Source organism: Puntigrus tetrazona, chromosome 6 (genome assembly GCF_018831695.1).
Source record: "Puntigrus tetrazona isolate hp1 chromosome 6, ASM1883169v1, whole genome shotgun sequence".
In the NCBI taxonomy this organism is placed as follows: Eukaryota; Metazoa; Chordata; class Actinopteri; order Cypriniformes; family Cyprinidae; genus Puntigrus; species Puntigrus tetrazona.
In genome coordinates, this window is record NC_056704.1 from 8208036 (window position 1) to 8233024 (window position 24989).

A 24989-nucleotide genomic window follows, 5' to 3' on the forward strand; every position below is an offset into this window, starting at 1 on the left:
AAAAAAAAAAAAAAAAAAAAAAAGGATTTTGTTCAAAGGGACTTGTTTTGATAATGAACTTTCTATAACAAGATAGATGACAGCAGCCAGCCAACATTATTCATCCCAGGCAGCTAATAATAAAGATGATGCCTGTAAGGACACTTACTTTAGAGTATAGCTACCCCCTGTTCTAGCATCTGCTTGATGTGGAGGGATTTCAGGACCTCAGTGTGGAATTGGTGGGAAATACAGATGGTATACAGAGTATAGAGGTGAGAGAAGAGTAGTTATACTGTATTAAATATACACCACTGATAAAGACTGGTTCCTCTCAAGGTTATTTTCATCATCATCCTGGAAGAGTTTTGGTTCCTTCCCTGCCCTGTTAAATTGAAACTCTAATTGAAACTATTGCAGCACTTATTGAACTAAAACAGTATTATCGTTTTTAGAGTACTTGTTGCCATTTGCGTTCCCAGTAAATATTAAACTATATTAATTGCAAAGGTGTCATAAATAACAATAACTGAGCTTGAAGCTTATTCAAGTTGACTTAAAATAATTGTAACGCATTTTAAAACCAACAAATGTCTTAAATCATTTCCATATGTCCCCATGCAGGCTCATATTTCATTTTCATAAAACACTTACGAGGGGTTCTCCAACGTATAGATCTTCTTTGAAATGTGAAATTAATTGTAGCAATTACAATAAAGGTTTTTATGTCGTTCATGTTATTGCCCACTTCAAATGAAACCTGAAATGACAATTAAATTGTCAATTACAATCATAAACCTGAAAAACCATTATCATTTGAGTGAGATCGCATTTGTTGTTCTATGTATGCTCACTAAAGTTATTTCTAAGGGTTATATCTCTAAAAAGCAGCGCCCTTTGCCCTCCTGATGTCTCAAAAGTTGAGAGGCTATATAATTCAAAACAGAAATTAGTTCCTGTCTAATTTTGAGGCAATTGATAGCATGGAAGAAACTGTAGTATCAGTAGTAAACTTACAAATCTGAGCATTTCGGTCCAGTCCTCCATTGGCTTTCAATTACATTTGAAACTAATTTTAAAGTATTCTTATTTGTTTATAAATCACCCGGTAGCCTATATGACCTAATAAACCGCTGAACAAAGGCCTACATCAGTGATTAAAATGTTAAGTTATTAAATATTTAAGATGAAAAGTAACACAATAAATCCAAATTAATTACGCAGGCAATTGATGTTCTTTAATGTAATGGTGGTACTAACATGAAACACATTTTAAGCAGCTCTTTCAGGCTTTTGGCTCTGGGTGGTGAAGGACACAGTCATTTGTGACTCAGCTCTTAGACGCACAGTCAGCTGCAGCCTTCTCTCACTTTATGTCTTGCTTCACAGCCAAGCATTACGCAGGGATTAGCGAATTAGTTAGCTACGTCGTTGTCTGTTTGGTTTTGATGTGATTATTTTAGTAATATGAGTAATATTATATATGCATAGTTTTAATATATACATATATATATATATATATATATATATATATATATATATATATATATATATATATATATATATATATATATATATATAATTGTAATTGTAGTTTTTGAAGTTTTAATTATATTATTGTTGTTCATATAATAATTAAAATAAAAATATATAAAAAACAAACATCAATGCAGAGTCTACAAATAAATAAAATATGTTTGTAGGGTTTTTTTGTATTTATTTTGGCCATGACTTTTATTTTGAAAAGAAAATGATCGGTTGGACGCGTCTAGACACCAAATTCGTCAGTACACGCTACGCCTAAAAGAATATTAAACTGTCAGGCCTGTTATATCCCGCGTTTGACTGTGTATCGAGTTTGAAGTTGAGCACCGCGAATAGGAGTATCATCGATGTCTTATTATAAAAGACGGACGTTAGAACTTGTAACTGCAGTTGGAGTTTGACTCCATTCGTGTGTGCTGATTTTTTTCTTCAGAGTAACATTACGGCCAAATCCGTACCGCTTACTTTGATCGAATGGGATCGTCTAGAATTCCGACAGCAGGATCTAACTGTACTAACTGTACCGGACACAGGCATGTGGAAAAGAGTCTTTCGTGAACTCTTGGGTCTTCATGTGTCTTTCAGGAGCAGACTTTAGGTGCGGATTTTGGAATATCGACCATGGGCTCCCTAAAAGCTTTGCAGGACTGGTGCAGGATCCAGTGTGAAGGTTACAGTAATGTGGACATTACAAACATGTCTTCATCCTTCAGAGATGGACTGGCCTTCTGCGCTATCATCCACAGACACAGACCTGATCTCATGTGAGCGCTTCGTCTTTTATTTGTTTGAAGATGACATATGTCATAAAATGCTGTCGTCTTAACAAACTTAACTCAGGAATGATATAACTAATGGAAACAGCGGTCATAGGAGCAATGGAAACGTAGGTTGTGTTGAGCTATTGTTAGGTGTGACTTCAAGTAAACAGGAAGTGACACGCAGCTTGATTCACCTCAGGTATAATTTAGCCCAAATGGACGTCCAGTCATCATTTACAAACCTTTTTCACTCCAGTTCGATTTTTTTTTAATCGATTTTACGACGGAAAGATATCGTGAACATACTACAGAATTAAAACGATACCTTGAAAACCTCTGCTGTATTTCAATGTATACGTGAATTGAAATTAATATGTATTAATTTATACATTTTAAAACGAAACCAAACGTTTTATACAATTTAACTGCTATGATTAAATTAAGGCACACTAGCAGATTAAAGCTTAATATGAAAATGTTGTATTACTTAAATTCTAGTGTAACTCTAAATGCTAACAAAACTAGATTTTATATGCAGGAATAGGCTTTTAGAAAGGAATATCCCTTCATCTTTAAATCAGAAATACCTCCGCTCTCAGGCTAAAGCGATTTTAAATTGGTCATTTCACTCATTTACTATTTTTCTAAGACTATAGAATACCTTTAACAGGCTATTTTCTATAAAAGCTGTCTAGTTGTGCACTATATAGACATTTTTATTTTTTTCCCCCCTCAGACACTAAATATGATTTCCATAAATATGATTAATTGTGGTTTCACAGTTAATAGCGTCTTGCACCATCACAGCACGCATCAGTGTGCTCCAGACATTTACCTGAGTTAACCAGGCTTACTTTGATAATGTGTTGCATAACGGATCTAACCAAAGCCACAGATCCAATGACTTGTTCTAGATTCCTCAAGCTACCTGTTATTATCTGCTGGCTGCATCACATGCTGTGATGGGCATGTAGAGTCATGTTAGAGACACACTCGGTCAGTCCTTAGTGTCACTCTGTTGAGTTCAAGAAAACTAGTCCGTATACTAAGAGCATAAAGTATCTTGACTGAAGTTTTCTTGTTCTAGTTTGAAAAATATGGGTTGGAATCATATTACACTCACTGTAAAATATACCATACGTGCTGCTTAAATATAGATGCCAGGCATGTGACTGCTGCAACAGCTGTTCTTTACTTTACACAAAACCAGATTGAGTACACCTCAAACGAAACGCTCCAGACTTTGCGCTGTGTTGCACAGACGTGAACTGGAGTTTACTCAAGCCGGCCCCAAATTTAGTTTCACTCTTGATGTGAATAGACCTTTCACCGCCATTTTGTTTCTTTACTCCTCTTCGCTGCTGAAATGCGGGATTAGGTTAATACAAAGACGTTTTTGGGGTGTATGCATAAAGGTTTATGAAGAGACAGCCAGTTAGAAAAGAACAAACACAAACTCGTACAAAACCGATAAATCTTTTGAATGCAACCGATGGCGTTATTAATATGATCTAAGCATCAGTGGCAGCGCTGCCTTGTGGGAGTTAGTTAATTCTCTGATATTTGATTCACTGACATTTTCCAAATTGAATATATGAAGTAGATTCACAAAAGGCACATAGTGTTACTTAATGGCGTCTGTTTCCATTACTTTGTGGTTTGTGTGATGCGTGACTCTGCGCTTCTGATAAATGCTAAACGTATTGTTTCTATGTCCCTTAGAGATTTTGACTCGCTCTCGAAAGAAAATGTATTTGAGAACAACCGTCTGGTGAGTATGACACTCCGCTGCCAGAAACAATTAAATATAGGGAGGTGATTATAATACCATCAGGCAGAATCAACAGCTCACTGCTGACCCTTCTTTAATTGTCTTCTTTTTCAGTACTGCTCTTGAAAGAGGAAGTGGTTAAAGCAGAACACCTATATGTTTGTGTCAGTCACAGTAATGCTCACTTTTTTTAGCTGAGCTTAAATCCTAAATCACCATTATTATTTTACTCTGTGTAAATGTGTACACTGACTGGTTTTTCAGTGATTAATTATGTTTAAATGTTCATAAAACCATCTTAAATGTAAGCTGACATTTACTATAGTGCCAAAAATTTACTATAAATGCCAAAATGTTAGCTGTACACTGTATATCCATAGATTATTGCTAGGGTAGATCATGGTAGTTTGGTAATTTGGTTGTTATCACTGATAAAACAGATGTTGATCACTGTTATCATCATTTTTAAAAGCATATGGGTAATACAAGTTTTTTTTACTTAGGATTTTTTGTTTGGTTGTCTGCTGTTATGTGACCCCCTCTCTCTCTCTCTCTCTCTCTCTCTCTCTCTCTCTCTCTCTCTCTCTCTCTCTCTCTCTCTCTCTCTCTCTCTCTCTCTCTCTCTCTCTCTCTCTCTCTCTCTCTCTCTCTCTCTCTCTCTCTCTCTCTCTCTCTCTCTCTCTCTCTCTCTCTCTCTCTGTCTCTCTCTCTCTCTCTCTCTCTCTCTCTCTCTCTCTCTCTCTCTCTCTCTCTCTCTCTCTCTCTCTCTCTCTCTCTCTCTCTGTCTCTCTCTCTCTCTCTCTCTCTCTCTCTCTGTCTCTCTCTCTCTCTCTCTCTCTCTCTCTCTCATTTCAAAGGCATTTGAGGTTGCTGAGAGTGAGTTGGGTATTCCAGCCCTGCTGGATCCAGAAGACATGGTGTCCATGAGTGTGCCTGACAGATTGAGCATCATCACCTATGTATCTCAGTATTGCAACTTCTTCACTAACAAATCTCACTGTAAGTATTAAGGCCTGCAATGCATTTAGGCCTTTTATAATCTGCCCTTGATAAATGACAAACTGCACATTCTGTGTGAAGTGTCAATCGCATACAGATTACTCCCATGATCCAATCCATTAAGATTAAATCAATGTCCACTTCGTACAACTCTTAGTCGCATTATGTGAAGTGATTACAGCGCTGCAGTATATTTCTGTATGCAGTGAGTGCATGTGACGTCACAGAACATTACAAGTGTACAACTGAAAGTGTATTTTATCACTTTTATTTTATTTTAAGCAATTTCACATCGCTGTGAATAACTCGCCTTAGAATAATGACAAAAGAGATCCAGCAAAAGGAGAAAGTACTAGGTTATTTTTAACATAAAATTTCCGAACCTGATTGTGTTGATTTAGAATGATTTGTACTGCCATTTAGCTTAGCTATTGATCTGGTGTAATCCACATATCCTCTATTTAGCTGTCTCCTCAACCATAAAGAGCCCTGGTGTTCCTGGTCACATCAAACCAGCCATAAAGAGACCGTTTTCTCCTCCAGAGGGCCGGGATGCTCAGACTGAGGTAAAGAGCACAGCATTGTTTAAAAAAACCCAGACATTTTCTTGTTCTGATTATCTGTGGCTTTAGACCTAACAACCTGTGCATAGTCGCATTTTCCAAAAATATACACTTTCTGCACACACATTTAAGGATTTGCTATTGCACCATGAGAGGAGTGAAATTTATTATTACAACACAAGATGGAGAGCAGTAAGATCTCATTTTTTGGCTCAATTCCATGTATTCAGAGCAAAAAACTCTTCTGTTGCCTTATTTTCTTTTTAATTTGTGAAATCAGCAGTCAGAGCCAAATCACATACTTGTTTTTTTGTAGATTGTGAGCTGTCTCAGTACAGAGAATTTTGCCTCTCAAGAAATGTACCAATTCACAAACACAGAACCTGATTTTAGACTAAATTTTTTATTCAAATGTTGTTCCGAGGTCAATAAAATATGTTGATCTAAGAAACGCACAGAATTCTCCTTTTCTTTATTGTAGTGCCGTAGTTTGAGTTTGTATACACGTTTATACAGTCTAAAGTATTAACAAAGCACAAAAAAAATATTAAACCCGAATCTCAAATACACATCAGTTGTTCTTAACATTTTTTTTTTTACCTTTCATTCTCAATCTGGTTTTTGGTGATGCGTAGTCTGGTGCAGATAACCAACCAAAACGCAGTACTCTGAGCAGCACTTGTTCAGTCTGTGGAAAGCATGTTCACTTGGTTCAGAGAATCCTCGTTGATGGCAAACTTTATCATCGAAACTGCTTCAGGTGACTGGTCAGCTGTCTAGTAACATCTGCATCTTTTTTTCCTTTATTATTGAAAGCTTAAAAATAACTTTACTTATTATTTACTCTGCTACTTTTATCTCAGATGTAGGGAATGCAGCAGAACTTTACTGCCTGGATCTTACAAGTTCACAGAAGATCCTGGATCATTAGTTTGCACACACCACTTCACCAGATCTGCCTCAGATGCCAGTCAGAATGGCCATTCAGATACGAGTAATAAACTAGCCAAGCTAACCTCAACGAGCTCAAAAGACCCAAACAATAGGAGTTTAGAATCGAAGGCATCACTCAGCAATGCTGATACCACCCCGGAGAGAGACGAAGAGGAAATAACTGAAATAGAAGAAGCATTAAGCAAGCAGCCAGACAGCAGATCAGAGGTGGAGACGGAACATGGAGGCCCTTGTTCTTCTAGTCCACCAAATCCCTTTGATGAATCTGAAGAGGAGGATCAGGACGCACAACAAGAGGACCACAAGCCAGCTGATGGGGCCAATGATGATGAGCCAACAACGTCAGTGAAGATGACTGCAGCAGAGGGTCGACCAGTTCCAGCACCTAGACGGGTATTTGAGCCCACCCCTGCTCCCCGCCCTGTGCCCAGACCTCGCCCACCCAGACCCTCTGAAAGCCCCACTGTCAACGGTGAGCACCGATTCATAACATTACTCAAGCCATGCTATTACACGTTGTCTACATGTTGTGAAATTGATTCAAAGTTGTTGTTTTTTTTTTTTTTTTTATAATTTGTTAATTGTGGTTCTAGGAGATCCTGACACTCAAATTCCTCAAGTTCCCGTGCCAAGAGAAAGATTGCACTCACCTGCCCGGTAAGATCATTTCTGGTGTCTTCTCTACTGTACCTTTTGCTTTGTTCTATAAATGTCTTTACTCAGTGTTCCCACTTTTTCTTTTCTTTTTTTTTTTTTTTTTGTTTTTTCAAGGCCTTAGAGAGCTTTTGAAAATGAGCACACACAGATACAGGTCCTCGAAAGGGCTTGAATTTATTTTGTGCAAGAAGTTTTCTTTAAAAAAAAATCCAAATGATTGCCTTCAGAATAAAGTGTTATTCACCTACACTTAGTGGCCAATGCATATTAGCTTGATTGATTTGCGTTAGTTAAGTGCTTTTGCGCGGTACATGAAATGTTTTCCACGTGAGGTGTTGTACGTTGCCATGATGTTCACTTTTGCATGAAACTACTACGAAGGTACCTCAAAGTTTCACACTCATATATACACTAACACACACACACACAATGTGCAGGTTTCAAGATATGGGTAATATGCAAGATTTGGCTCACCAAATAATATTACAAAAAATGGCTTGCCAGAGATGAAAACTGAGCAGTGTATCTTACAAGGTACCCTTACTTGAAATGTGTCCCCACATTAACAGGTTTGCTTTGGGGCCTTAAAATGTCTCAAAGTTTTCCTAATGAAAATATTAAACCAACTAGTCTAAAATGGACCGGCTAGAGATAGTCGGGCTCACCTCCACGCACTGCTTGGACTCTGGAACCCATCTTCTCGAAAGGGGCTGGACTCTTCACTACTCTGGTGTTGCCCGCAGTGAGAGGCGGCAGGCTGATGTGGGCTTGCTCATAGCTCCCCAGCTTAGCCGCCATGTGTTGGAGTTTAACCCGGTGGACAAGAGGGTCGCCTCCCTGCGACTTCGGGTTGGGGGGAGGACTCTCACTGTCATTTGTGCCTACGGGCCGAATGGCAGTGTAGAGTACCCGGCCTTCTTGGAGTCCTTGGGAGGGGTGCTGGAAAGTGCTCCAACCGGGGACTCTATCGTCCTGCTGGGGGACTTCAACGCTCACGTTGGTGATGCTAGTGACACCTGGAGGGGCGTGATTGGGAGGAACGGCCCCCCCGATCTAAACCTGAGTGGTGTTCTGTTGTTGGAATTCTGTGCTAGGCACGGTCTGTCCATAACGAACACCATGTTCAAGCATAAGGGTGTCCACCAGTACACCTGGCATCAGGACACCCTAGGGCGGAGGTCGATGATCGACTTTGTGGTTGTATCATCTGATCTCCGGCCGCATGTCTTGGACACTCGGGTGAAGAGAGGGGCGGAGCTGTCAACTGATCACCACCTGGTGGTGAGTTGGATCCGTTGGCGGGGGAGGAGGCCGGACAGACTTGGCAGGCCCAAACGTACCGTGAGGGTCTGTTGGGAACGTTTGGCAGAGACCCTGTCAGGAGATCTTCAACTCCGCCTCCGCAGAACTTTGACCGGATCCCGAGGGAGGCTGGAGACATTGAGTCGGAGTGGACTATGTTCTCTACCTCTTTGGTCGACGCAGCCGTCCGGAGCTGTGGTCGTAAAGTCTCCGGTGCGTGTCGTGGCGGCAACCCCCGAACCCGATGGTGGACACCGGAAGTAAGGGATGCCGTCAAGCTGAAGAAGGAGTCCTATCGGGCATGGTTGGCCCGAGGGACCCCTGAGGCAGCTGACAGGTACCGTGGGCCAAGCGGACTGCTGCCCGGTGGTTGTGCAGGCAAAACTCGGGTCTGGGAGGAGTTCGGGAGGCCATGGAAAATGACTATCGAACGGCCTCAAAGAGGTTCTGGCAAACCGTCCGACGCCTCAGACAGGGAAAGCAGTGCCCTGCCAACACCGTATATAGTGCTGATGGGAACCTGCTAACCTCGACTGGGGATATTGTCGGGCGGTGGAAGGAATACTTTGAGGACCTCCTCAATCCCGTCAACACGTCTTTCACTGAGGGAGCAGAGGCCGGGCTATCCGGGGGGGGACTCGACCATTACCCTGGCTGAGGTCACTGAGGTGGTTGCGAAGCTCCTCGGTGGCAAGGCACCAGGGGTGGACGAGATCCGCCCGGAATACCTCAGGTCTCTGGATGTTGTGGGGCTGTCTTGGCTGACACGCCTCTGCAGCATCGCGTGGACGCGGGAGAAAGTGCCTCTGGACTGGCAGACGGGGGTGGTGGTTCCTCTTTTTAAGAAGGGGGACCGGAGGGTGTGCTCCAACTATAGGGGGATCACACTTTTCAGCCTCCCTGGGAAAGTCTATGCCAGGGTACTGGAGAGGAGAATCCGCCCGATAGTTGAACCTCGGCTTCAAGAGGAACAAAGCGGGTTTCGCCCTGGACGTGGAACACTGGACCAGCTCTATACCCTCTCCAGGATGCTGGAGGGTTCCTGGGAGTTTGCCCAACCAGTCTACATGTGTTTTGTGGATTTGGAGAAGGCAATCGACCGGGTTCCTCGTGGTGTCCTGTGGGGTGCTCTGGGAATATGGGGTAAGGGCCCTTTGCTAAGGGCTGTCCGATCCTGTATGATCAGAGCAGGAGCTTGGTTCGCATTGCCGGCATTAAGTCAGACTTGTTTCCAGTGCATGTTGGACTCCGACAGGGCTGCCCTTTGTCACCGGTCCTGTTCATTATTTTTATGGACAGGATTTCTAGGCGCAGTCAGGGGCCGGAGGGGTCTGGTTTGGTGACCACAGGATAGCTTCTCTGCTTTTTGCTGATGATGTTGTTCTGTTGGCTGCATCTGGCCAAGACCTACAGTGTGTGCTGGGGCGGTTTGCAGCTAAGTGTGAAGCGGCAGGGATGAAAATCAGCACCTCCAAGTCTGAGGCCTTGGTCCTCAGTCGGACAAGGGTGGCTTGCCCCCTTCAGGTTGGTGGGGAGCTCCTGCCCCAGGTGGAGGAGTTTAAGTATCTTGGGGTCTCGTTCACGAGTGAGGGAAGGATGGAACGAGAGATTGACAGGCGGATCGGTGCAGCTTCTGCAGTAATGCAGTCGCTGTACTGGTCTGTCATGGTGAAGAAAGAGCTGAGCCGCAAGGCGAAGCTCTCGATTTACCGGTCGATCTTCGTTCCTACTCTCACCTATGGTCATGAGCTTTGGGTCATGACCGAAAGAATGAGATCCCGGATACAAGCGGTCGAAATGAGTTTCCTTCGTAGGGTGGCTGGGCGCTCCCTTAGAGATAGGGTGAGGAGTTTAGTCACTCGGGAGGAGCTCGGAGTAGACCCGCTGCTCCTCCACATCGAGAGAGGCCAGCTGAGGTGGCTCGGGCATCTGTTCCGGATGCCTCCCGGACGCCTCCCAAGGGAGGTGTTCCGGGCATGTCCCACCGGGAAGAGGCCCCGGGGAAGACCTAGGACACGCTGGAGGCAAGGCAAGGCAAGGCAAGGCAAGTTTATTTATATAGCACATTTCATACACAATGGTAATTCAAAGTGCTTTACAAAAGAGGAAATAAAATAATTACAAGGTTTAAATAACAATAAAAGAAATTAAAATAAAATAAAAACACTGATTTAAGATAAATTGAATTTAAAGCAAAAAGAGATTAAAACAGTTTAAATAAAAGAAGCAAAGTAGCACAGTTGGGACGCAGCACAGTGCTCATTCTGTAAATGCACAACTAAACAGATGAGTTTTGAGTCTGGATTTAAAAGTGACTAATGTTTCAGCACATCTGATCTCTTCAGGAAGCTGGTTCCAGATGCGAGCAGCATAATAACTAAAAGCAGATTCTCCTTGTTTGGTGTGAACCTTTGGTATTTCTAACTGACTTGATCCTAGTGATCTGAGTGGCCTGTTAGGTGTATAAATAGTGATCATATCTGCAATGTATTTAGGTCCTAGTCCATTGAGTGATTTATAAACGAGTAAAAGTGCTTTAAAATCAATTCTAAATGTCACTGGAAGCCAGTGTAAGGACCTGAGGACTGGTGTGATGTGCTCTGATTTTCTGGTTCGAGTCAGGATCCTGGCAGCAGCGTTCTGGATGAGCTGCAGCTGTCTGATGGTCTTTTGGGAAGGCCAGTGAGGAGACCATTACAATAGTCCACCCTGCTGGTGATGAAGGCATGGACTAGTTTCTCCAGGTCTTGCCTGGGCACAAAGCATCTGATTCTTGCAATATTTTTTAGGTGATAGTACGCTGATTTAGTCACTGCTTTGACATGACAGCTGAAACTCAGGTCGGTCTCTAGAATCACACCAAGATTCTTGACTTGCCTTTTGGTTGTTTGACCCCTTGAGTCAAGATATGCATTCACCTTGTGAACTTCATCTTTATTTCCAAATGCAATGACCTCAGTTTTCTCCTTGTTTAACTGAAGAAAATTTTTGCACATCCAACTGTTGATTTCATCGATGCATTGGCAGAGTGAGTCAATGGGGCTGTAGTCACTTGGTGATAAGGCTAGGTAAATCTGCGTGTCGTCAGCATAGCTGTGATAGGCAATTTGATTCTTTCTCATTATTTGACTTAGTGGGAGCATATACAGGCTAAACAAGAGCGGCGCAAGAATTGAGCCTTGTGGGACTCCGCATGTCATGGACGTCCACTTAGACTTATGCTCTCCTATACTCACATAATAACCCCTCCCTCTAAATATGACCTGAACCAGTTTAGAGCCATTCCAGAAAGCCCGACCCAGTTTTCCAGTCTGTCTAGAAGAATGTTATGATCGACAGTGTCAAACGCAGCACTAAGATCTAGTAGTACCAGCACTGATATTTTACCAGAATCAGAGTTTAGGCGAATATCATTTATTATCTTAACTAACGCTGTCTCTGTGCTGTGGTGCGGTCTGAAACCAGATTGAAAATTATCCAGATAACCATTTGAGTTCAAGTAGCTGTTCAGCTGATTCAGAACTACCTTTTCAATGATCTTGCCTATGACCGGAAGATTTGATATCGGTCTATAGTTACTCAATATACTGTTATCAAGATTTCTCTTTTTCAGGAGGGGCTTAACAACCGCAGTTTTCAGGGCGTTTGGAAAAGTCCCAGAAAGAAGTGATGTGTTCACCACTTCTAAGATGTCAGCTTTTAAACAGTCAAACACGCTTTTAAGAAAGGATGTGGGAAGTGTGTCAAGACAGCAGGTTGAGGATTTTAGGTGCTGTACTACTTCCTCCAAAGTTTTGCTATCAATTGCGTCAAAAACACACATAGTGACTCCTTTTGAGATTTTGGTTGAATCTGACATATCTCTACATCATCTGATGTTTTAATTGCCTTTCTGATATTTTCGATCTTCTCAGAAAAGAATGAGGCAAACTCATTGCATTTGCTGTCAGAAAGCATTTCACTGGGAATCTGACTTGGGGGGTTTGTCAGTCTCTCAACCGTAGCAAAAAAGAGTGCGGGTGTTGTTCAGGTTACTATTTATAAGGTTTGAGAAAAAACTTCTGTCTTGCTGTGGCTAATTCCACATTAAAAGCATGCAGGCTGTCTTTATAGATGCTATAGTGGATTTCAAGTTTTGTCTTCCGCCACGTCCGCTCAGCCTTTCTGCATTGCCTTTTCATGATCTGCACTGCTGTTGATTTTCTCCAACATGACTTTTGTCTGCCAGTCTTCTTACTGACTTTCACTGGTGCAATGTCATCCATGACATTCTTAACTTTTGAGTCAAAGGACTCTAGGAGAAGATCAACGCAGTCGGCAGAAATGCTTGGCATTGAAGAAACAGCCTTCATAAATAGCACACTTGTGTTCTCATTAATGCATCTCTTTCTGACAGTGACAGATCTGGATTCAGTGGTAGCAGAGATCAATATATCAAAGAAAATACAGAAGTGATCAGACAGTGCTACATCCTTGATAACAATGGATGAAAGCTGTAAACCCTTACTGATGAGTAAATCTAGCGTGTGCCCATGGTGATGTGTAGGTCCATGCACATGCTGAATCAGCTCAAAAGTGTTTAAAACAGTTATAAATTCTTTTGTAGTTTTGATTTCTGCATTTTCTATGTGGATATTAAAATCCCCTGCAATCACAAAACAGTCAAACTCTGAACAAATCATTGATAACAATTCTGTGAACTCTTCAACAAAGGCTGGAGAATATTTAGGAGGCCTGTAAATAATGATAAACAGGATGCGTGGAGCACCTTTCAACACAATCCCTAGATATTCAAATGACAAGTACTGACCAAATGACACTTGTCTGCACTGAAAGACATCTTTAAAGAGAGCAGTAACCCCACCCCTCTCTTGTCAACTCTGCAAACATTCATATAAGTGAAGTTGGGAGGGGCTGTTTCATTGAGCACTGTTGCACTGCAGCTTTCTTCAAGCCATGTTTCATTTAGAAACATAAAATCTAGATTGTTTGTAATTATTAAATCATTGATCACAAATGATTTGTTTTTTAGTGATCGAACATTTAATAATGCTAGCTTGATGGTAGTACTTTTTGTTTCTATAGCAGTCTGAGTTTGTTGTCTAATGGGCCGCAGATTAGATTTGTCAGCTGTACGCCTTGAGAAGGCCTTAGACTTTCTATCCTGTAATAAGACGGAGATAGTGAGAGACACACTGGGTTCCCGCTTGTTTTCTAAACATCCCTGAAAGTTTTTGCTGTAGTTGCGGGGACCAGAAACACATCACTGAGAGCTGTTATCAGTTGTTTTTGCTTTACCAGCTGCAGATGGAGGAGGGATGGCCTGGCGTTGTCGCAGCGGCCGAAGAGCTCTCGCTGGAGGAGGGCGAGCTGGGCCCAGCGGCCTTGGAGGTGGTGGTGCCCGCCGTTTTGTAGTTGATAACTGGGGGCTCGCAGCAAAGGAGTGGGAGAGTCTGGTTTTAGCCACCAATTCCTCCATTTTTTGTGAGAAGCTGAGAAGTGGCGATGCTGGAGAGAGGGATAATGTCTCTGGTAAACAGAGCATTGGTGTTTCCGTGGCAGAATTATGCTGTCCTGGCTTCCCTGGCTGATTACCAGAGAGTCGTCCTTCGGCTCTGAGTCCTGGAGCCGTTGTTGTGCGTCACATTGTGTCTGTGATGGGCTCTGCGGGCAGGGCTCAACCGTGATAGTGTCCACAAACAGTGCTTGTTGTGGCTCTGTGGTGTTTTCAGTGTCCTTGTGGGATGTGTCGACCAGATGATGACTCTGAGGCTGATATGAAGTCCTGTCGTCATCCATACTTTGTCCAGGTGTGTGTGTGCCATTCATGTTGAGTGGACTGGCACACTCTGCTGATGGATGACGGAGTGAAAAATAGATGTTGTCCTTTAACACTCTCGCACCAAGTTTGTTTGGGTGAAGGCCATCCAGTTTAAACAGTTGTCTGTGTCCCCAGAACAGATTGAAGTTGTCGATGAAGTTGACTCCTTTTTGACTGCAGGTTCTTTGTAGCCAAGTATTCAGTCCAAGCAACCGTGAAAACATGTTTGTTCCCCTTGCTGGGAGTGGTCCACTGATGAACGACTGGACTTCAACTCTTTGAAGTGTTTCGATGAGTTCACTGAAGTCCCTCTTCAGGAGTTCTGATTGCTCCTTACGAATGTCATTCTTCCCCACATGGATGATGACTCGCTTTGCAGTCTTGTGCTTCATTAGAACGTTCTGAAGTCCATTGTTTACATCAGAGACGGTCGCTTGAGGAAAGCAGCATGTAGTTGTCGTTCTGCTCCTGACGTTTCTGATAATGGAGTCTCCGACTATCAGAGTTCTGGGCTCGGCTGCTCTGTGATCTGAACGCCGCTGTCTGCTCGACCTTGAGCGCCTGTTTGTAGCGGTGTTAGCTACTGGCTGATATGACTCTTGCTCAGTCACTTTCGGGATTCTCACCCAAATTCGTTAGAGATTCAAATCTGTTCTCGAGCTGTACAGGGGGTGGTAAAATACCAGTTTTTCCAAGCCTTCTCATGGCCATGTCTGGGGTAGATGATGCCACAGCGGCAATATGAGATACTCGTGACAGTCTGATGTCTCGAGTGCCTTTGGGTCTCGCCTGTCTTTGCCACTGATTTGTGTGTTGATCAGCTTTAGCTTGATTCGCTACATTTGTATACTGTCGAGGTTGATTCGATTCACAGGACTCACCGGCTGTGGGCTGAGGGGTCCGTGATGATCTGCTGTGTGATCTGCTTGTTTTGGGAGTCCAGCAAGTAACTTCGTTTCAAGAGCCACAATCCTTTGTAGCAGTCTGTGGCAGTTTGTGCAGCAAGTAGATTCCAGAAGAGGCATTTTCTTTCTTGTTTGTTGAAGATAGGAAGCTGTGTTTTCCCGTCTCCGGAATGTAAGCTGCTAGCAGCGGGAGGCAGATAATCTAGTTCTTTGTAGTAGCTATTATTGCAATCCCGAAAGTTTTTGCCAAATATGTGTTGTTTGAGCACTGTGCTATATGCTGAAGTTAAAACTTAGTAAAATCAGAAAAAAAAGTAGATAAAAGTAGATAAAAAGAAGCAAAGCGCGGAGCAGTAAGCAAGAGCGTCCGAACAGTCGCAAGCCGGAAGTAGAGGGACTATGTCTCTCGGCTGGCCTGGGAGCGCCTCGGTGTCCCCCCGGAAGAGCTGGAGGAAGTGTCTGGGGAGAGGGAAGTCTGGGCGTCCCTGCTTAGACTGTTGCCCCCGCGACCCGGCCCCGGATAAGCGGAAGAAAAAGAAGAAGAAGAAGAAGTTTAAAATGGGTTAATGCAAGTTTACTGAAAAAATTGTACTTGCCCGACTGGACAAATAGCCTGATTTAATACTTAAATGCCAAAAAAAAAACCACCAAATGATTCTTCTGATTTTATTAGATTTAACATAAACAGCCATTGATAATGGACAGTGTATTATGTGTTATTTAGGCTTGTGCTGCCCGTTTCTTTGTAAGAGAATTTTATGAATGAAATCAAATCAAATGAGTGTACGAAATAAGCAAAAGAGCTAAACGGTACGCAAACTCACAGAAGAAACTACTGAGGTAGAAATGAAAACTGCCAAATATTCTTACGATTGCAAAAGAATTACATCAACTTTAATTTGTGAAAAATCATGTGAAGCTGAAGTAGGGGCGGAGCTATGAGTGGGCCTGGTTGGACCTAAAAATTAAAATATATTAAAACAGAAAACAGTTATTTTAAATAGTAACAACCATTTAAATTGTACTGTTTTTACTGTAATTTTCATGAAATAAAACCAGCTTAAGTAAACATAAGAGATTTAGTTTTAAGGGTCCTTGTTACACTTATTACATGTTCTTACTATTATAATAACAATTAATTATGCATAACCCTAAGCCAACTACTAACCATATTAATCAGCACTTAAATGTGTAATTACACTGTAACAATGACTCCTTAAAATAAAGTATTCAAAAACATAAAAACCCTCAAGTTATATTTGAACTCTTGACCAGTTATGGATCTCTTTGTGAGTTCCTCTCAGTGGTTATAATGTATTCTTTTCCCAGTTCTAGCAAGGCCAATGACACTCCTAAACCAAAAGACCCACCCTGGCTGGCTCTTGTCCAATCAGAAACCAAGAAGAAACCAGCACCTCGCCCACCCACAGGTATAGCTCAAAAACAAGAGGAATCAAGACCATCCTCTCCTCCAAATCCATTTGACGATGAGGAAGAGGAGCCAGAAACGGCTCCTGAAGATCCCCCTGGTCCTGTGGTGGCTAGTCACCCTTGGTATGGGATTACCCATGCTGCTGAAATCACTGCTGGGGACACAAGACGTCAAAGTCCTGCCCCTTCTGAGAGTCCTGTAAGTGTCCGAAGGAAGAAGCGACCAGCACCCAAAGTTCCGAATTCTTCTGCGTCAGGTTGGTTGCTTAATTTTTCTTAACACAACCGAAGATCTGATGTAGTTTGTCTAGGACAATATTTAAAGGTGCCACCATTATTGAACACAGTACTTCTCATGTTTCTGCTGTATGTGCATATTCAGATGTGTTTTAGTTATAAGACACTGGGAGTATTTATATAGCATGTTATTTAGTGGTTATTAACTTAATTTTGAAATCATCCTGCAGCCCTCTCGAATGTTACACTGTTGTAGTTGTGTAACTGCTCACATGTCTGTTTTTTTTGTTATATTTTTTTCTCTGGGTTGTCTTTTTCCTGCTGTTCTTTAGCTTTTCCTTCTTCTCAGACTTCCTCTCCTGCTTCTTCTTTAGCTCTGAGCACAGAGAGCCTGTCCTCCTCTTCCTCAGACCACAGTGCAGTCCCCCAACAACCTGCTGCTAATGAACAGGACCATTTGTTCACCAAGAGTGTGTCTGAGCCATCAATCAATGCTCCTGCTTCCGCTCTGTCCCAAAAAACTAAGCTTCAACCTCACTGTTCTCCAAACCTGCCTCCGCCTCCACCACCTCCTACCAATACCAACTCGGCACCAGCTACTCCACAAACCAATCGCAGTGTGAGGCCACTACTGTTCCCCTCTTCACAGACACCCAGCACTCCAGGCAAGGTTAGATTTACTGCTGTTCAGAAGTTTTGATTTAACTTATATTCTTACATTATAATTAAAATTAAAATGGTACATTATTCCACATGCACCACAGTTGCCACACCAAGACGTTCTTCGTCCTAAAAATATTGCTCTTGTCTAAGCTCTTATTACCAGTTTAAAGGCTAGTTGGGAAGTCTTATTTTAGAACTAGTAACAGCAGTAATGACTCTTTCAGCTGATTTTATATGTACATGTACAAATAAAAGAGTTTTCTCTACAATTAGAACATAATGCACGTTTCATGCAAATTTTGAATAAACTTCATCAGCTAACATTAAGAAACATCATAAATTCTTAATTTCATTTAAAGGTTTCACATATTTGGTCCAGAAAACCCTTTTGAGTCCAGAAGCTTTCTTTTAGTAATTTCATTGTTCGGTATCTTTGATTAATGCTCTCTAATCACGGTCATCTTTAGCGTACTTGTAAAGAGAATCCATTTAATCGGAAGACAGCCGCCTCTGTCAGCTCCTCTGTATCCCGACCCCCAAAAGGGCCCCGTCCTGCACGACCTCCTGCTCCTGGACATGGATTTCCTCTCATTAAGCGAAAAGTGAGGCACAGAAACAACCTTTTGCTGCTTTGATTTTATTTATTTTTTAAATCATGAATTTGATTGTTTTGATAGTTATATTACTGTTACCTTTCTAAAAAGAATGGCACAGTTATCGTTTTCATGTAATCTCTCACATGAAAAGTAGTAATATTTGAAAATGTTATTCTGTATAAAAGGTCAGTTTGGAACATTATCATCAAACATTTGAGAGCATGCTTCTAATTTCTTGTCCTGTCGTATTTGGTAGGTACAGTCAGACCAGTATATCCCAGTTGAAGACATCCATGTAGAGATGAGTGATCTGGAGAAACGGTTGGATGAATTGGAGCACAGAGGGGTGGATCTGGAGAAGAGCTTACGAGAATGTTCAAATGGTAAGAGACGAACTAAAAGAAGAACTGCCAAAATTGGCTGTTAATTAGTCAGGAATCAGATTTTTCCACACACAGCTCATGGTCCAGTGTCTTGGAGTGGCTCGATTTACAGTAAACACTGTTTCACACACATTTCTTGTCTGCAAATACAGCAAGTTTGGTTCACTTATAACACATTTAAACAAGACACACCAACAATCTTCCCACATTTATAATAAGAATTGTTTTCAAATTTGTTGTCAACAAAAGGCATGATTTGAGGTCTGCTGCTGTTTTTCTGCCAAAACGAAAGCTCTTAAGTTTAACATTTGAAAGAAAAAAAAAACAGTATCACATACCCTGCCATAAATATTGTCAATTTACTTTTGTTCTGTAAAATTCAATTATTCAACTTTATTTTTTATATTGATTTGTTTTTAATCATTTAAATAATGTTTTTTTGAAAGAGTTTTTAGTGCAATTGTTTGTTGGTGTATTATTATGTGAACAGTAGCTGCACTCGGCTAGGAAGCTAATCTTAAGGTTTCTTACTTTGGACTCACCTGAAGAGTTCATGTAGTTTATAGAAGCTGATGAACCTAAGACTGAGCCTCAAACTAATAAACCAAAACCTGGGCTAAGCTTCATACAAATAGACTCCGTTCTAAGAAGGCCGTCCCATTTCTAGTTAGACAAGAGCTGTGTGTGCGTGTGTTTGCGATCTTGGGCATGGCTGCATTTGAATGACTGAATTGAGTGACTGTTTTGTCATTTTAGATGATGAAGAAGAACATCTACTTGTTGACTGGTTCACGCTGATTCACGAGAAGCACTTACTGGTACGGAGAGAGGCTGAACTGGTCTACACGTAAGTGCACTATATAGTTTCAGCGCTGATGCAGAAGTCGGCAACTCTGACTGCTCCAGAAAATTGGTTTGAGACTAGAAAATATGAAAAATATGAAAGCAGAGTAAACTGTCTGATTTTAGAGCCAAGCAGCAGAACCTGGAGGAGAGGCAGGCCGATGTGGAATATGAGCTTAGATGTTTACTTAACAAGCCAGGTATGAAACAACACTAAAGCCTCTTTTTTTTGTTTTTAAGTAAATCCTCTTCCATTCTTTTAAAGTAAAGGCCATTTTTTAAAATTCCATCTCTCCTTTACATCTCTTACAGAGAAAGAATGGACAGCTGAAGACAAAGACAGAGAAAAGCAATTGATGGCAGAACTTGTGACGATAATTGAGCAGAGGAACCAGATTATTAACAGCATAGATCTGGACAGACAGAGGTAATCAGACGTAATGGCTTTCTGTACATTTAATGTCGAATGGAAAGTAATTCTGCCATTTAGTATCAAGTTTAGAATCAGTTTTTTAAAGAATGCATTATTTTTTTTAGGGAGGAGGAGGAAGACAAACTAGTAGCTGCTATGCTAAAGAAAAAAGGTTAGTGCTTTTCTTTTCACTGACTCTCTCACTTTACACCTCATTCGTGCTTTGATTCTTGAATTTCTTCTCAGAGTTTCATGGACAGGGCGAGCAGAAGAAAAGAACTGGGAAGTTCAAGCCAATGAAGGTTTTGAAGAGACTGAGCACCAAGAATGAAGGAGTAAAAGACAACAGTCCCCGGAAAGAGAACAGCTGAACAGTAGACTTACTGAAGAAAAAAGATATACTAAATAGATTTACTAATTGTTTTTTAAAGTCTAATTAGCGCTTATAAATTGCTATAAAATTTAAGTTAAATTTACCTTTGAAATGTACAAATTGAGTTCATTTGCCTTTGAGGTAGTAGCAGCTAAACTGATATAATGCACTACTGCAGTACATAAAAGTAACAAGTAACACGGTCTTGGTCAGATAACAATTTTTAATAAAAAAAAAAACCTTACTTTAATCTCTACATTCTGAAAAGAAAACTGATACTGAATGTGATTAAGACATGACATTGACGTCAAATTTTAAAGCATACCTTTCTTTTAAACGTATTGTTAGTCACAGGAAGAGCTCAACAGGAAGGCCAGATGGTATTACATTTATTTTTTCTCAGACTTAATTTAATCTAGTTCTCAGAGTGAATAAATGGCACGGAGGCACTGCTACACTGTGTTTCGTTCTGAAACACTTTCAGGCCACATTGAGCCCTTTAATTATATTAAAGAAGCATTGTTGAGATGAAGGCAGAAATGAATTACCAATCTTGCAGTCTGGAATATTGCTAAGATCGTGAAAAACTTTTCCATCTTATGAATGCTTTGTTTTTTTTGAGTAAGAGGAATTTTTATTTTTTTTTGTCAGGGTTTGGTTGCACCAGCCGTGCTTAATTAAAAAAAGAAGCCGTTATGGCGTTGAGTTACAGTTTACGCAGTATTAAATATTTGAGTATTGCACCATTAAACTAGATAACTGTACATGGGTAGGTGTTATGTGTGCTATGGTGAAATAAAAATACATTTAAAAAAAAAAAACATTGCAGAAAAGACTGTTGGAATGTTTAGTTTTTTCACATTTTTTCTGTCACACCATAGGACACAATTTTTTATTTGTCGGCTTCCCACATATAGATACATACAAAATATACACTAAACAATGATGGACATAGCAGATTTTAAATTGCATTATTAAGCTCATGTTTTACTTCACAGTACTTTAGTTGTTTGTTTACATTAAAAAAGTTGTGATTAACAGATCTAGACAGCTTGTGTGTATCGCTCTGTGCCAAATGACCCCCAGCCATATTTATTAGTCCTTATTTTGTCATTTACAGTGTTACTTGCAACGTTTTTACAGAATAGTTTTACAGAATCAACCGTAACATGATAAACTGAAGTGTCTGCAGATAGCCTTGTGTGCAGCTCACCGACATATAGTGCCACTGAGGACCCCGCTTTACTTTCTGTCAAACACTGCAAAAACTAACCTTAAAAGAAAGAGGATGAGCTGAAAATCACACTTCTGCTCATGGATTTGAAAGCAGATGTCAGATCATTTAAATAGTAAATGATTCAAAAAGGCTACGCAGTGTTTACCTTACTGTCTTCTGCTTTCAGAAGCAAATTACAAAGAGAGCGTGGACTTTATGTTCCAGTTTAAACAAGAAACAGCTGGTGCGACCCTACCCAAGACAACATTTTAATACATTCATTTTAATATTGCTTGTGGCATTGTTTCAACAATCATTTGCAACATTCCAACATTTTTTTTTTTTTTGCATACATTTTTGGCAGGTATCATGTATTGAATACGGGGAAAGTGAATTTATTATTAATATTTGGTAGATGTATAAAAAGCTAACTTTGAAAATATTGCTAAATGATATTGTTACGACCTTATGATCAGAAATGCATTAGTTAGCATAGCAGAACTTCATACTACTGAAAGGTGAAGTTTAAGAAACCATCAACTTGAACTTTGAATTTACTATAGACTGACAGTTTGAGGACTGGAGGACAGATTAACATTAAAATAAGAGATAACAAGTCTAGACCCCTTTTAATAGAAGAACAAAAAATACTATACTCAACTATAACTCGAATCAAACACACAAAATGTTATCTGCAAGGTTTGTAATGTTGAGCAATAATAGATGTTCCTCACACTTTAAAAGTCCCTGAAAGAAGATAATGCAATATTAAATTTTAACTTCAAAACGCTTTGTCACTGTAGAATGTTACGTTGTGTGTCGGGCCTTAATTTCTGTAAACCCAAGCAGGAGTGTATTTCTGAAGGAGTGCCTTTAATCTGTTTAATTTATGCGTATGTCGTAGCATTGGCTGTTGAGTGTCTTTGACGATTTTGTTGACGTTTCAGTTTTGTGCGTCTGGGTGTTTACTTGTATTTATCATGATTCAGTATTATGCTTGTTCTGTGTTTGTGTGCCTGATCAACTCCAAGGGCTTTCTGTTTTCTCTAAAACAGTCTGTGCTTTTAGGATGGAGGACATTAAAAATAAAGCCACTTAATAAAAGAAAACCCTCTGAAGTTGATCTTTTTTTGAACATATATTTTAATACTCAGAAGTCTAGCATCTCATATCTTCACCTTGTCTTTCCCTCTCTTTGCTCTGTTCCTTTTCACCGCCTAGCTTGAGGGTGCTTAGCTCTTCGCTGCGTTTCCTGTCAATATCTTCAAGTTCACGGATTTTCTGTCAAAAACAAAAATCAGACAGCAGCGGTTTAAAACAAAGCAGCTTTGATTTAACTAAAGCCAGGTACAGACTGCTTGGTTTTAGCCCAGGTTTTTACTCATTGACACTTTTGGTAAATCTGAGACAAATCTGTGTTTGTTCATGTACATGTGAATTTTCATAAAACAAAATCTAAACGGATGTGAACACAAAAGCAACTACACAATATATTTGTGAGAAGATCCAATCCAATGGCTTTGAAAATCAGGCAGTGTGTTCCCGGCGTTAGAAACCTTCCATAAAACATTAATCAATAACTTTCTCAGGTTTTTGAACTGAAGCTGATGAAGGTAGGCATGCTGACATTTCTGTTTGTCATCTAATGTGTTTGTATCTTCACCTGGGATATCTCTGTGTTGATGAGGTGCTGGTATTGGTGACCTTTTCCCAACGCCATCATGTCCTCTAAAAACTTCCTCCTCTCCTCAATCTCATCCAGAACTGTTGGTAAGTTTCCTTGTTACCATGAGATGCTGATACCCAGCTACCATTAAAATGTCTTTGTAAACATGACTCTTTGAAACCTCATCATTATTTCAATATTCAGTATACATTCAGGAAAGAACAGTATATATTTCACAAGAAAAAAAAAACTAATTTTTATATACTGTCTGTCTCACCCTCTTGGAATCGATCTATCCGTCGCTCTCTTCTCTCTGTGGAATCTCTTTGGGAATAAGTTGGCTTCACATCCTTTTGACCAGTAGAAAAAATATTTTGTAGCTGTCTCTTCTCTTTCTCTAGATCTCCTAGAAGAAATAAACAAATCAGCAGATTAATAGGTTTTTTAATACATTTAATTTACTTTTTTTAATTTACAAAGATATATATATATATATATAAGATAGGCAGACTTGATAGCTCTCACTGATGATGACCATGGATAGATTTGAATATACTATAATACAAAAACAGTTGTTTTCTATATAGTTCATATATTGGGTGAATATGGTTAAAGTAGGACGTTTATACTAATATCCTTAAATGGTTAAAAGTCATTATTACTCATTTCTTTCAAAAGTATTTTGGTACATTGCTAGGTTTGTGTGTTAGTGATCTCACATTTAGATGCTGTGGCAAAGCTAACCTCAAAAGCAAAGTATAAAAAAAAACTAGCCTATTCATTTATTCAGGTTCAATCTTAAGTAGATATTTTAAGGAGATTTAACAACAATCACCGCCCTTACGTATTGCTCTGGGCTTGAAGCTCTCTCGTTTGTAGTTATCTCCAGCGCGGCATCTTTCCGCGCTTCGTCTGTGCTGGTGACCAATCAGAGCGGGCCCTTTAGAGAGCGTGGGCTCTGACCGCACACTGGACTCAAGCGGCCTGGGATTAAATGTTAGTGGAAGAGCGCCGCCATCTGCTCAAACAGAAAAGTGCGCATTAGGCATGAAACATGAACTGTCGTGGTAGATGTAGAATATTATAAACTCACTTTTCAGCTTATTATTGATCTGCCTCTGCTGAAAGTCTGTTAGACGAGACTCCTGCATCATCACTGCAACGAAACAGAACAAACCCACAGGTGAAGCCATAAAGGAGAAACTAAAAGTAAAGAAGCATTACCACCCGCACACACACACACACACTTTGTATTAACTGTTGTGTCTCGGTTCTGTAGTGATTGACTCTGGGCTCCTTATATTTTGATCCGCTGGCCATCGTTCCTGCAAACAAAAACAATTAAGTATTCTAGACAAAGATAGATGACGTAAAAAAAATGTATGTATTGGAATCAGTATACAAGCGGGTTACTTACGTTACCTGACTTAAACAAGAAATGAGCAATGAACTCAAAAAAGAACGGATAAAAGCCGAGCAGTTGCTATGGTAACAAGCAAAACATTCGATCCAGCAAAGCAGATTAGTCTCACGGATAAAAAAAATATATTAAAACACATGCGCAATGTGTTTAGACTTGCTTTCGAGAGGAAAAATAAAGATTTCGACTTTATTCAGCAGTTTTGTAAAGTTCCGTATTTATATTCAATTTCAGCACCTATTTCGATCCTGTGACGTTCCTCTTCTCTCCAGGACCTGAGGCGACGCGGGCAAAAAAGTGTGACGTTTCCAATGAACATCCAATCACGTGAAACGATGAGAGAGCAAGCATTGGTTCTATTATTTACTCACTTTTTAGTGTGTGAATATATATATATATCAGTGTCCTTATTTAGGCCTGTCGCAATAATCAATATGTCGACTTATCGCACAATGTATGTACATGAACTCAGTGATTTTTGGTGACGCGATA

The 24989-nt window shown here is 40.5% G+C and overlaps 2 protein-coding genes across 5 annotated transcripts; one reads left to right on the top strand and one right to left on the bottom strand.

The window, feature by feature from the left end:
• Nucleotides 1-1735: 1735 nt before the first annotated feature.
• Nucleotides 1736-22520, top strand: micall1a (MICAL-like 1a). 2 transcript variants are annotated; one of them, XM_043241717.1, is made up of 16 exons: nt 1736-2288; nt 4008-4056; nt 4914-5055; nt 5521-5621; nt 6254-6378; nt 6482-7044; nt 7166-7229; nt 16587-16945; nt 17258-17595; nt 18056-18190; nt 18441-18567; nt 19324-19414; nt 19537-19610; nt 19723-19837; nt 19948-19994; nt 20069-22520. In XM_043241717.1, the coding sequence occupies exons 1-16, from the start codon at nt 2146-2148 to the stop codon at nt 20191-20193; spliced, it is 2598 nt and encodes an 865-aa protein (XP_043097652.1). In that variant the 5' UTR covers nt 1736-2145; the 3' UTR covers nt 20194-22520. The 2 variants fall into 2 exon arrangements, with proteins under 2 accessions (XP_043097652.1, XP_043097653.1); XM_043241718.1 differs by having other exon boundaries at nt 17300-17595.
• c6h22orf23 (chromosome 6 C22orf23 homolog) lies at nt 19389-24919 on the bottom strand. Of its 3 annotated transcripts, XM_043241722.1 has the most exons (9): nt 24735-24919; nt 24500-24560; nt 24325-24402; nt 24171-24233; nt 23922-24095; nt 23355-23483; nt 23075-23175; nt 22590-22692; nt 19389-19488 (listed from the first exon to the last, which is right to left on the bottom strand). In XM_043241722.1, exons 3-9 carry the CDS (start codon nt 24395-24397, stop codon nt 19424-19426), a joined length of 708 nt encoding a protein of 235 aa, XP_043097657.1. In that variant the 5' UTR covers nt 24398-24402; nt 24500-24560; nt 24735-24919; the 3' UTR covers nt 19389-19423. The 3 variants fall into 3 exon arrangements, with proteins under 3 accessions (XP_043097657.1, XP_043097655.1, XP_043097654.1); XM_043241720.1 differs by having other exon boundaries at nt 24495-24919; XM_043241719.1 differs by having other exon boundaries at nt 24500-24918.
• Nucleotides 24920-24989: the final 70 nt, after the last annotated feature.

Bases quoted from the DNA above. Each gene is read 5' to 3' on its own strand.
- micall1a (XM_043241717.1), top strand. From the start codon at position 2,146: ATGGGCTCCCTAAAAGCTTTGCAGGACTGGTGCAGGATCCAGTGTGAA. The intron at 5,622-6,253 runs GTAAAGAGCACA...GGTGATGCGTAG, and splicing joins GCCGGGATGCTCAGACTGAG to TCTGGTGCAGATAACCAACC. The intron at 17,596-18,055 runs GTTAGATTTACT...GGTCATCTTTAG, and splicing joins CACCCAGCACTCCAGGCAAG to CGTACTTGTAAAGAGAATCC.
- c6h22orf23 (XM_043241722.1), bottom strand. From the start codon at position 24,397: ATGGCCAGCGGATCAAAATATAAGGAGCCCAGAGTCAATCACTACAGA. The intron at 23,484-23,921 runs GTAAGGGCGGTG...TATTTCTTCTAG, and splicing joins CTTCAAGCCCAGAGCAATAC to GAGATCTAGAGAAAGAGAAG. The intron at 23,176-23,354 runs GTGAGACAGACA...ACTTACCAACAG, and splicing joins GATAGATCGATTCCAAGAGG to TTCTGGATGAGATTGAGGAG.